This window comes from Zingiber officinale, chromosome 3A (assembly GCF_018446385.1).
Source record: "Zingiber officinale cultivar Zhangliang chromosome 3A, Zo_v1.1, whole genome shotgun sequence".
Taxonomy (NCBI): Eukaryota; Viridiplantae; Streptophyta; class Magnoliopsida; order Zingiberales; family Zingiberaceae; genus Zingiber; species Zingiber officinale.
In genome coordinates, this window is record NC_055990.1 from 105,575,154 (window position 1) to 105,588,033 (window position 12,880).

The 12,880-nt window shown below is 38.8% G+C and overlaps 1 protein-coding gene across 1 annotated transcript; it reads right to left on the reverse strand.

The window, feature by feature from the left end:
* Positions 1-623: 623 nt before the first annotated feature.
* On the reverse strand, positions 624-6,810 carry LOC122052232 (TOM1-like protein 1). Its single transcript, XM_042613668.1, has 4 exons — positions 6,646-6,810; positions 4,508-5,048; positions 1,377-1,622; positions 624-1,273 (listed from the first exon to the last, which is right to left on the reverse strand). The coding sequence occupies exons 2-4, from the start codon at positions 5,024-5,026 to the stop codon at positions 896-898; spliced, it is 1,143 nt and encodes a 380-aa protein (XP_042469602.1). The 5' UTR covers positions 5,027-5,048; positions 6,646-6,810; the 3' UTR covers positions 624-895.
* Between the last annotated feature and the right edge of the window lie 6,070 nt (positions 6,811-12,880).

Genomic DNA, 12,880 nt, shown 5'->3' on the forward strand with positions numbered 1-12,880 from the left:
TAGCTTAGTCTCCTTATGATCTCATGGTCTGCTAACGAACTTACGGACGGGTGAGCATTCGGTTAATTCGGTTAATTTGATATTAATTTTGTATAATTTTTTTTATTGTTATTTTAAACAAATTTAGTTAATTTGATGTTAACTGAAATAACTAATTCGATTAATTCAGTTTTAGTAAAACTTTGATTTGATTCGGTTAGTCAACACTAAATCAGTTTTCGATTAATTCGGTTAATTTATGAACCGAATTAATCGAATGCTCACCCCTACTTAATGACTATCTGGAGCACTATTTTCCGGTGAGACACTTAGGTCCATATACAATGCAAGCATTAAAGCATATCGAGAGCGAAGGACCTTTCATAGCACAGGACACAATTTCGGCCTACCGGAACATAACAAAAGTTTAACATCACTCACCCCTAGCTTTCAATATTCTCTAACCATGCACACATGTTTTTAAATGCTCAAAGAAACCACAATCTAGTCTCTTATATGTGGACTTCTTATTTTCCTCTCACAATCTAGTTAGTCCAATCCGATATAATAATACATCTCAATTGCAACTAATTGGTTGTCACTAGCACAACAAAAACCACAAAACACAAATCAAGTCGAGAAAGTTGATTGGTGACATCATTATTCTAATCACATTATATAAATTTAATAACACATGGAACAGTCTGACATATAAACCCTAATGTAGCACTCGGAAATACTATACAAACGAGTTGAGGAAATAGTTTTACTTGTTCAGTCTCAGAGATGGTGAATTAAATCCATTTATGCATCACATTCTACCCTCTCAAGCATGATAACAATTCTATGAGAATCATGAAACTTTTTATCAGGAGAGGGCTCAGAAGCTGATTAGGTCATCTTTCTATTACTTCTGCTATTTTTTAGGGTCTTGATCCTCGGATGTACTCCTTCCCTTTCTGCTGAATATCATCTCGTCGAGATCATCTAAGTTGTCGTCTGTGCTCGATCTTCCTCTTGCACCAGCTGGTTTTCTGATGAGGGCATTGTCACTGCTCACTCGAGGAGAGTCCTCAGGCTCGACCGCGACTGGAATCACTGCAGGCTGTGGTGCGGAATTCACAGCTGGTGGCTTCTTCAGTTGCTCGTACTTGGAGAGAACCTTTTGGAGTTCGTCATTTACATTCAACGCCTCAAAAAGTAGAGCTTCATTGTCACCTGCTGTCTCGATGATTCTTTGAACTGTGTATTGGCTTTGTTCGCATTGCAGAAAGAGGGTACTTGTCAAGTCATCCTGTCGACATAGCACAAAAGAACAGGCATTCAGATACTAACTTTCCGGCTAGTTAACAATAAAAGAAGAAACACTGGATATTTAATATATGGTTTTTATAAACCTGTAAAGCTTCTTGATGCGGCGAGGATGATAAAACAGTGGACAGAAGTTCAATGCTGTTGCGAGCCACATCAAAAGCTTCCTTTATTTGCTCAGCAGTTAAATTGTGTGCATGGAAATCATTGAATGTCTGCCGATTAGCATTGTTATATGCTTCTGTCTCTGAAACTGAGCGTGGAGGAGTAAATAATGGAGCTAAGCTTTCATTATCTCGACCGGGGAATCGAATGCCTCTAGATTTCAAACTCTATTGAGCAAAAGAAAAAGAAAACTCGGTGAAGTGAATTTAAATGTCACTTAAACAAGAGCATGTAGTCTCAAGTTATAGTCAACAAGGTACATGCTTTTTTGAGGCACATAAAATTCGTCATAATCAAAGTTATAACAATCATTCACTTTATCATGATCACAGAAAATCGAGGTAAAACATTCCATAAATAGAAATAAAAAAATAGATTTGGTTAAAAAATTTGATAAAATTGTGGTTTCAAGAAGAGTTAGCTAGACAAGCACATACATCACCTAAGATGTTTCATACCAAAATCACAGCTATCCATGATCTTTACCTTTCTATATTCATAAATGAAAATATGAAATAATGAAAATCATATTGCGACTCTGTGAGTAGATGACCACATTCCTATTGAGGATGGACACAAAGTTAGCAATCATTCATGCTGTCTAAACTTTTTGCAGACAACATTTAGCTTGGGGTCTCTAATCCATGAATATGTGTTTATTCATAAAAACTTTCAAGTTTAAAGCTCGTTGATAAATTCATTTGGTTCCTTTGCTTCCATGAATATGAGAAAGACACATGTCATGTCACTACTAGAATAAGGATTAAGTAATAATTTATCATAAAAATATGTTGATGCGCCACATTAACTCAAACAGTGAGATAGAGTATACCTATGCATTCATTAGATCTAGAAATCCAATAAATAGTACAACAAAAAGCATTAATATTCATTCTTATTGTGAGAAAAATTTAAAATTAATGCATACGTATTTAATTTACCAACTTATCAGTAGTTCAAATTAGCAGTAGACATTGGTACCTCCATCTCTGTGTGGTGACTGTGTGAGTTAAGTTCTCTTATGGCAGTTTGAAATTGGCGATCAGTTTTGAAAATTCCTTCTTTAATTTCTAAAAGTTGTTAAAAATTTGTTGCAATTTTATAAAGAAATTAAACCTTTTAAAAGTTATAATTTTAGAGATAAAATAAACTTTTTCTTAGACGCCTTAGTCTTAATTCAAGTCATAAAGTAGTTAGGATCTCATGTGGCAGATCATTTGCTTAAGAATATTTCCCGCATGAGTTGAGTTTGTCGGTGCAGGGAGTACCAGATAGTCCAACCTAGGTTTTGATGTTGGCAAAAGGTTCAAAGTTAAGTTTCATTTTAACTAATCAAAAAGTCCTAGAAAGTCAAGTTGACTAGATATTAGGCAAGGCAAAAGTCCTAGTGGATACTAGACAAAGGGAAAGTCCTAGTTATAACTAGGCAAAGAAATCCTAGTGTAGGACTGGGTAAAGAAGTTCTAGTCGAGTGGACTTGGCAGAAGGCTTAGTAGATCGAGGACGTCAGATAGAAGTCCTAGGGGTCGAGGACACTAAGCAGAAAACCTTAGTATCCTCGCAGAAGTCTAGACAGGTCGAGGACTAGACGTCTAGTGAAAGTCTCAAAGGTCAACATTGGATGCTGAGCAAAAGTCCAAACAAGTCTAGAGGTGCAACGAAATCCAAAGTCAAATCGAACAATCCCGAGACTATCAAATCTCTTTATTTTTGATTTTATATTATGCTATTGTACTAATGGTGCAGAAAATCAAAGCTCATCGGAGTTATGAGTACTTCGGACGCCCAAAAGGGATCCAAGCACCTGGACGTTCGAGCGATTGGATAGGATTCGGGCGACTGGATATCTCGAACCTAGCCAAGCGAGTAGCTGAGTTGGCATGCTCTAGTTAGCTGGCACACGTTAGCTTCCAGGCGCCTGAAGGGATCTAGGCACCAAGGAAGGGATAGAGGTGACTCAGATAGAACTTTGACGAGGTGCAACCATGTATGTAATCCAGATGTCCGAAAGGGACCTAGGCGCCCAGAGTTGGATAACTCAGCGATGAAGGTGGAGTGGATAGGCCTTGGTGGAGGCGTCGGGAATAACCTATAAAAGGAGCCTTCGACCAGGAGCTAAGGACCCATATCTTCTACGCTCAAACAACGTTCATGCTGCTCTGAAACTTAGCTATCACGCTAAAATGCTAATCCGACAACAACTTCCTCTGCTATCTCTTTAGTTTTCGAAAAACCGTGAAAAAGTGAAACACACTATTCACCTAAATTAATCCACCAAAATAGAAATATGAATGCATTTTGTGTAGTGCGATTGTTCGTGTAGCATCAATCATACTTTATCATTTAATCCATGTTTGATAAATTAGTGATATACTTAAGTAGGCATTTAAGAAACAACTATGAAAGTAGTTTAAAATTAGTTAACTAAATTTGTGCTGCCATCATACTGAAATTGTGTCACTTTCTCTTTTCGCTTAGCAATTTGTGTTTTAAGTTGGATGATATATATGGTGTTCTCTACAATTACTAGAATTGCCTAATCTCGCATATTGGTTTTTCTACTAAATTAATCCATAAAAATAGAAATATGAATGTATATGTCTGTATGATGACCCCAAGACAAGTAAACTACATGGTAGAGCTAAATATACAAGTTGGTACTACAGTTGTCAAGTATTTCCACATAACTACAGAAGGTGGGTTCAGACTAGAATGACATCATGATATCTAGATATGGAGCTATTAAAATATAATAGTCCTGATTATTTCTCTATCAGGATAGCTTAGAGAGATAAGCCTAAAAATTAAAACGTGTAAAGGAAAACTGAAGCATAATTGTTGGCAAAACTTCATAAAATACTTTATCTCTTTTATCAACAATTGCCCCCTTTTCAATGCAATCCATAAATACTCTTCAGCTTGAACATATATTGCATGTGATTGTTAAGAAAAGAAAGAATTAATAGATGGTTTCAAACTGCTAAACAAAAAGATTCTGCTACAACAGAAAACAGTGTAATAAAACTTTGATACCATAGTTAGATAATCAAACCTTGTAGGTTTCCTCAAAGACTGGCAAGTATTTAAGCTCCTCTCCAGCTTCTCCCCATGCCTCAATCAAGATAAGAGCCTTATTCCTATTATTCACTACAGTCTGTGGATCATCAATCAACCTGACCATCTCATCAAGTATCCTCTCTGAGGCAACCTCTGAAAATGCCTTCTCACAGTTCTTTACACAGGTCTCAAGAAGAACTAATGCAAGATATTGAACACTAGTATTCTTCAGCATGATCCGCTTCTTAATGCCACGGATGAAATCAAAGCTGTTGAATCTTCCACTGTTGATCATGTCACAGATTTCAAGGTTGGCAGGCCAGTTCGGGGCATTCAGGGTCTCCGAGGTTGCTGCCTCAACTATTTTTTCAGCTTCGTTTTGGACTTGAAACAACTCCTTCATCCTAGAACTCATGGAGCTCACACTAGCAGTCATCTTGCGGCCAACCCCAGATCCACTGCTCTTTAGATGCTCACCAAGGGCATTAACTCTATCCTTAAGATTTTCCCCCATCCTTGAATATCAAATGAAAATTCTATACAAGAAAATAAGATCTGTAAGTCAAGACCAAATAAAAAGGAAACCCCCAAAGGTAGCATTTCAAATAACTAATAGCTCAAGTCTAAAAAAAAAACATTATTTGACAACTCAGTTCAAATAATAAGAAGATATCTAGACCACAAAATCATTATCATTGACATGTTGATCATCATCAAGAATGTGTTTGTTCTATCTGTGGCCAAGTATTGCTTTACAACTTTTCTAACTATCTTCCTATTATGGAAACAATATATTTGACTATGATCATTATCACTCTTAAAGTAATCAAATGTCCATCTCTCTTCTCAAAGTAAGTAGTAACAAATATAAGATCATAGATGTAATGAAATCCAAAGTTATATCACCCTCTTTATAACTTGCACTAAATAAAAAATTTCCATATTCATCCTGAAATCTCCAAGTAAAAGTTTTTCAATAACGGGAATACCATGAACAATTTTATCCAAATTTTCCCAAAATTTCCTCCTACTTCAAGGGAATAAGAACATATATCTCATTTCTTAAAATCAACTTTAGCATGATAATGCTATCCCCAAATCTCTTAACCTCAACAGTCTCATTCTTATAATCCTTATCTAACACAATACTTATTCCATTTTTATTTAATATACCAAAATTTTCAAATTGGCATTGTCTATTTCTTTAACCTTTTCTTCATCCCATTTTACATATTTTTTTACACATAATACATTAATTTTGTTTAAAACTTGGTATGCACTAATAATAGCCCTTTTCTTGAAAGTTTTCCTGTATTTCAAATTACTAGCTTAAGCCTATGATCATGGATTAACTTGTTTTGCTTCAGTGGCCAATAATAATAATGTGAGAACTCTTACTTAGTTGTCATCACATTGGGGTACCAAAGTGATGGGTCACTTCAGCATAACCTCATAGCCCATCCATTGCATCATATTGAGGTGCATTGGTGGTGAAGTCCCTTTGCAACATTGGTCTTACAAATTATGAGGTTAAACTTTATGTTTATACATTTAGATAAAATGAAGGCTGATTGTTTTGACCTAACCTTACTCACACATGGGACCAGCATCAGCTATTTAGAATTCTAGACCACAGCATAAAGAAGAAGAATAAGAATGGATCATAAAAACAATGGTGATACTATGACAATAATCAATACAATCATCAACAAAAATTTCAGTGAGGAACACATCTATAAATCAATCATGACTTCTAAGTAAGAAGGCCAAAGTTTTAAATTGATCTCAAAGTATTTGACAATAACAAAAGGACTTGTCGACTTCAAATTCTCACTATTACCAACAACTGAAATCAATGGATATAAAAATAAACGCGAAAACCTCAAAATGCAAAATTGGGGGTACTGAGTGGCGGGAAAAAAAATCAGCTTTTGCTAAAAAAAACAAACAGAAAACTCTCGATTCCGAAGGAAACAAAGCGCAGATGATCCCTAGCGTGAAGAAGCAAAAAACAATCAGATAGAAATAGAATCAGAGCTTCTCTAGGAAGAAATGGATTAACTTCGCGTCGTCTACGATCTAAAAACCTAGAGATTTAGGGTGTAAACGGAAAAATAATACAGAAATTCGTACCTTTGAGTTGGAGAACGAAAGCACAAGGGCGATTTCTCCTACTTCTTCTACGATCCGTCCACAATCCAACTCTTTTGCGATTGCGCCGGCGATTTTGAGATTTTTCAACGTCGCCGCCACTTTAGCCCATCTCGAACCCGCGGTCTGATGTGCCAGTATGGTTCTAATTTGACAAGAACAAGTCAACGCAAGGCGTGGCGAGATTAGAACCGTCGGATCAAAGGATAAGGGATAAACGTATCGGTTGTGGGCGGTGGAGGATAAAGACTTCGGCGTTGGGGAAGGATCTATTATTATAATACTAAATCCTGTTATATAGTCAGTTTTTACCTCTATTAATAATGGGGGGCGGATCTCCTGGACCAACAATCCCTGGTCCCTCCCTGGACCAGAAACTTCGTATAAAACTGGGATCCTCACGTGCAAATCATGTGCACACGCCAGCGCCAAAAGCCTCGAAAGCCCTAGCCTCCTCGCGAACTCTCCTCCCTCCAGCGTTGCCTCCCTCCCTCCAGTGCCGGCCTCCAGCGCCCCTGGCGACCACCCTCGTCGAATCCGGCCTCCCTCCCGCTCCCTCCCTCCAGCGCCGTCCTCCAGCGCCCAAAAACCCCAAAAGTCCTAGCCCTCGCGAGGTGAACTCCTCCCTCCAACCCTCCCACGACCTCGAGCGCAGCGCCGCTTCCTTACCGTTGCCTCCCTCGTCGCCTGCGGCCTCCCTCCAGCGCTGACCTCCAGATCCGTCTCCAGTGCCGGCCGTCTCCAGCGCCGGGGGTGCTGCTCTTCTCTGATGGTGGCATGGTTCCTGTTGATGCTACGTTCATGTTGGCCGACTGAGAAGGACATCTGTCCTTGCATTGGTTAGAGATGGCCATGAGCAACTGTTCAAGGACTGATCTATGCCGTTCTGTGCTAGGCAGCACAAGTTGACACCCTTGTGAAACTGCTGTGATCTGGGACTGAAATTGGTTTTGGAACCTGTATTTTAAACTGTTTATATGTTGTTCTTATACTTTTTGAAGTTCATGCCCCTGCTCAATCGAGCACATGCATCCTTGTATAATGGGTCTTTAGCACCCTATTGGTGTCCAATATCTGTAATAACAGCAAAATCTACAACATACAGAATGCCATCTTATGTAGGAAGGATGTAATGGTCTGAAGAAAAAAGAGAAAATCATTCTGCTGTGAAACAGTATGTTTCTTCTGTAGTAAGTTGGTATGGTTATATAGCGTGTGCTGCTATGATTGATTTGAAAATAGTTTCCTGGTATAATCAGCATGATTCAGTATTTTTAGTCTTTGTTTGCAGTCATATTTCTGAGGATTGTGTTTCTTGCAACCATATGAGCGTGGTTTCTATTATTTCTTCCTGAGTTTCTTTCACTAACCACTAGAAGTATTTATTTGAATGTTCCAAATGTTGAATATCAATCTACTCGTGTTCAGCAAAAAAAAAGACATTCCTCAATGCTTCGATGGGTGCCTTGTTTCATGACCACTTTTTTGCAATTTTACCAGCATCTTTCTGGTAAATTATACGCTGATGAGTTCAGCAGCAGTTGTTTTAAGTAGAACAAATGTTATGTTCAGCTTTCAAGATGTTTCTTTGCTTATGGATTAGATTGTTGGTACTATCACATTGAACTAAGGCATGCACATCAGAAAGTTTAATCAGAAAATTTATTCTCCATTTGTAACTTAAAAATAAACTCATTCATTGCAACAATTATTGATCTTAAGAGTATTAATGACTCATCTGAATCCACTTTGTCCTTGAAAGTTGGCAAATGAGTGTAAGAATAACACGAACAATGCCACAAGCAGCTCAAAACAAGCAAAATTTCGTAACTAAATTTTGTATTAATGATTCATCTAAATTCTGTAACTTGATAAGCAAAATTTTACAAGTTGTTTGTCCAACCAAACAGCTCAAAACAAAAAAAAAAAAAAATGACAAAACCAGCCACAGGGAATTTGCTAGCTAAGTAAATTAAACTGTAGCTTCTCAGAAGTGGACAAATCCAGCCGAATGCCATCCGAACATAAACTGTAGTTTCTCAGAAGTGGACAAATCCAGCCAAATGCCATTGCAATACCTGCCATATATCACCTGCTACTAGCTGAGCAAAACCAGTCGAACTTTAGTTTAACACTAAACAAGTACACTCAAATCAACATGAACTTTAGTTTACCACTAAAGAAGTTTTCACAAAATCCAGCCCATCAAAAATTACACTGCTTCCAAATTTAACAAAAACCTACAAAATACACAATACTTGAAATTATAGCATTACATACACACTTTAATCACCAAACCCAAGCAAAAAAACCACTATACCTTTTATAGCATTATTCCAAGTAATTTGTCAGAAAATTATCAAGATGAGATGGTTGATGCACCTATGACATAATAGTATCAATGTATTATCAAGTGTATACTCAACTATAAACTATTTAAAAAACCAAGCTAATTTCCTAAATGGTATAATCAGCTAACTATAGCATTAGTGAAAGCAATTCAAGTTGTAATCAGTGCAGCAATGACAAATGCAGATAACTAAAAATACTGAATCATGCTGATTATACCAGGAAACTATTTTCAAATCAATCATAGCAGCACACACTATATAGCCATACCAACTTACTACAAAAGAAACATACTGTTTCACAGCAGAATGGTTTTCTCTTTTTTCTTCAGACCATTACATCCTTCCTACATAAGATGGCATTCTGTATGTTGTAGATTTTGCTGTTATTACAGATATTAGACACCAATAGGGTGCTAAAGACCCATTATACAAGGATGCATGTGCTCGATTGAGCAGGGGCATGAACTTCAAAAAGTATAAGAACAACATATAAACAGTTTAAAATACAGGTTCCAAAACCAATTTCAGTCCCAGATCACAGCAGTTTCACAAGGGTGTCAACTTGTGCTGCCTAGCACAGAACGGCATAGATCAGTCCTTGAACAGCTGCTCATGGCCATCTCTAACCAATGCAAGGACAGATGTCCTTCTCAGTCGGCCAACATGAACGTAGCATCAACAGGAACCATGCCACCATCAGAGAAGAGCAGCACCCCCGGCGCTGGAGACGGCCAGCACTGGAGACGGATCTGGAGGTCAGCGCTGGAGGGAGGCCGCAGGCGACGAGGGAGGCAACGGTAAGGAAGCGGCGCTGCGCTCGAGGTCGTGGGAGGGTTGGAGGGAGGAGTTCGCCTCGCGAGGGCTAGGACTTTTGGGGTTTTTGGGCGCTGGAGGGAGGGAGCGGGAGGGAGGCCGGATTCGACGAGGGTGGTCGCCAGGGGCGCTGGAGGCCGGCACTGGAGGGAGGGAGGCGACGCTGGAGGGAGGAGAGTTCGCGAGGAGGCTAGGGCTTTCGAGGCTTTTGGCGCTGGCGTGTGCACATGATTTGCACGTGAGGATCCCAGTTTTATACGAAGTTTCTGGTCCAGGGAGGGACCAGGGATTGTTGGTCCAGGAGATCCGCCCCCTTAATAATGATAAAATTTTATATCATTCTATATAATACAAATAATTTAAGAATGAATCGAATAACTATTTTTCATCCTATATAATATAAAGATGGAAATTTTATTATATAAAAAATTAATTTTTAATAAATATATATATCAACTTTTTAACGAATGTTATATTTAATTATAATTTATGAGTTTTATGGCAGATTTAAAAAAATAAAAATTATACTAAATTTAATATATATATATATATATATATATTCTCTAATAAAAGTCAATAATTATCTTTTTTTTTTTAATTTAATATGATTTTTAATTTTACATCATCTATCATCATTTTCAGATTAAAAAGAATTGATGATTTTATCCTAATTTGATAGAGAATTTGAACTCGAATATCCGATTAAATAATATATATATATATAAAGAAAATACTCATTTAATATTTTAAAATGGAACATAAATTGTCCATTTGCTTGTTGAATAAAAATAATAATAATAATAATAATAATAATAATAATAAAAAAGTAAGATGGAGATGATTAAAAAAGTAAAATTAAACAAATATAAATATTTTTGGATAGTTATAAGATTGTGCAGGCCAAATCATACAAAATTCTATATTACTACACAACAAATAGGAGAACCTTATATTATTATTCTCATTAAAAGCAAGTCACATGATAACAATGTTATCATTGCACCAACGCCAAGACTCCCCCTTCTTATATTACTCTCATTAATGACACCAATTCAGTGGTAGTCAAAATCCGTGAAGAAACATTTCTAGCAAGAAAAGATTTCATTTCATTTTTTGGAACTGATTGAAAGCAAATTGTCAAGGAGAAGATAATATGAGGAAGGTTGCTAATGAACTACTAGTTATAAAGGGGAATAACAGCTAGCCATGACAAGCTGTTCGACTTCTTTCCGACTGGAGAACAAGCTAACCAAGGCATGCTGGCAGAAGACGAGAAGGTTTCAGTAGATCACTAGGGGATCGAAGCAAACGCAAACTTCTCCATACTGCAGATTGTGATAGTAGTTACCTTCACTTTGTTGTTGCTTGCCCAAAAATGTATTTAAGTTGAAAGTTCTGTCAAAAAGCTTTGCTCCTGGACTGCTCGCTGAGGTATCTGCACCAAAGCAATAGAGTTCAGATACTAGTAGCACGAGAACCGATGGCGATAAGGCAAAAGTCGAAAACTAGTTGACAAGCGACAAGCAAACAAACTGCATAATTAGGAGACTAACAAACAATAATAGGAAAACAAAAAAAAAAACTCCAAGTAGCACTCCCAACTAAAAGAAAAGACTGCGCAGGCATATCACTTTCCTGCCGGTGTGGAATCCTGCAGAATACCATGCACTGAGGACAGTCACAAGATCACTTTCATTCTGAGTGCCGCTTGATGTTTTTGGTTCATGTTCACGAGCTGCTTCCTCCTTCCCTTCATTTTCTACAATTTCAAGGAAACCAGATCAAAAAGAGCATGTCAACCAAAGAAAAAAGTTGAAATCACAAATAAGACACATTGCTTTAATGCACTGTCTAGTAAAACAAACGGTGAAATGCCAAAATTTGTTCTGAGTTGATCTCAAATATTTCTTCATTGCAGATGAACTTAGGAATTTTTGTTATGCAAACTGAAAAATCAACAAGTTACTTGTTCTAAAGACCACTAACAATTATCCAATTTTATGTATCGAAGTTGTTTCCCAATTTTCATATGAATTCTCTAAACCTACATAAAACAATTTATAGTAAGCATGACAAGTCAATGTATCAAGTAATCCCGTCCATATGCCAAAAATGTCAATGAATGAATTAGATTTCAAGAGAAACAACAGTATATATGCTGACTGATCCTGTCCGAGCGCTAAGTCGACGGACGCTGGGGACATGGCACTCTCCGCTATCTTCGACTGTGGTGCAGATCTCCGGCAAACTTGCAAAGAAGCCGAGCCGGGAAGGGTTTCCCGACGACGACCCTCTGACGCTCAAGTCAGGCAGCGAAGAAGAAGAAGAACGAGGCGACGCTACTGTGGCTACAGTGATCAAGATTGCATACCTCCGTCGAAGTATGGGGGTCCTTATATAGGACCCCGGGGAGGCGCGGGCACGCTTCTCGATATGTGCACGCTTCCCCAAACATACCTTGATAGGGTTGTGTCAGAAAAGCATGTCTGACGCCATTCCGCAATCGTCCGAGCATATCCCTGACGTGACGGTGGAAACTTCCACCGTACGATACTCTGTCTGCTTCGGCCGCCGACCATGCTGTTTGTCGGCGACAGGTGTCTCGAGGATGAAGTTACCAGCCGCCCTTTTTGTCTCCTAGCGCTCTTGTCTGCTCCCGGGCCGAGCGGACCAGCCACTCGGCGCTCACGGCCTCCGGGAATGCGCATACCTCTGCCCGGGTGGTGAAGCCCTGCTCATGTGCTCGGATGGGATTGCGCCTGATTGTCATGTGGCTCGGCCGAGCGGCCTATCCAATCGGCTCAGAGACTCTTCTACCTTGAGCATCGGAAACCCGACCCCTGATCGGGTTGTCTTTTGTCCGGCCGTGGAGACCCATGGCTGGATGTTCGGCCGGCCGGATGATTGGTCGGCCCTCCAGTCTGCTCGGCCTGACCTCTGCCCGCTCGGCACGACTTTGGAGTTGACCCTCTTGACCATTGACCTCCACGCGTCGTTGACCTCCCGCCAACGAGGATCCCCCGTCCTTATCACCGGATCACATGCCTCCCCCT

Coding starts and splice junctions, on each gene's coding strand:
- LOC122052232 (XM_042613668.1), bottom strand. CDS start 5,026: ATGGGGGAAAATCTTAAGGATAGAGTTAATGCCCTTGGTGAGCATCTA. Junction 1,623..4,507: donor TCTTTGAGGAAACCTACAAG/GTTTGATTATCT, acceptor TTTGCTCAATAG/AGTTTGAAATCTAGAGGCAT. Junction 1,274..1,376: donor CGCATCAAGAAGCTTTACAG/GTTTATAAAAAC, acceptor CTATGTCGACAG/GATGACTTGACAAGTACCCT.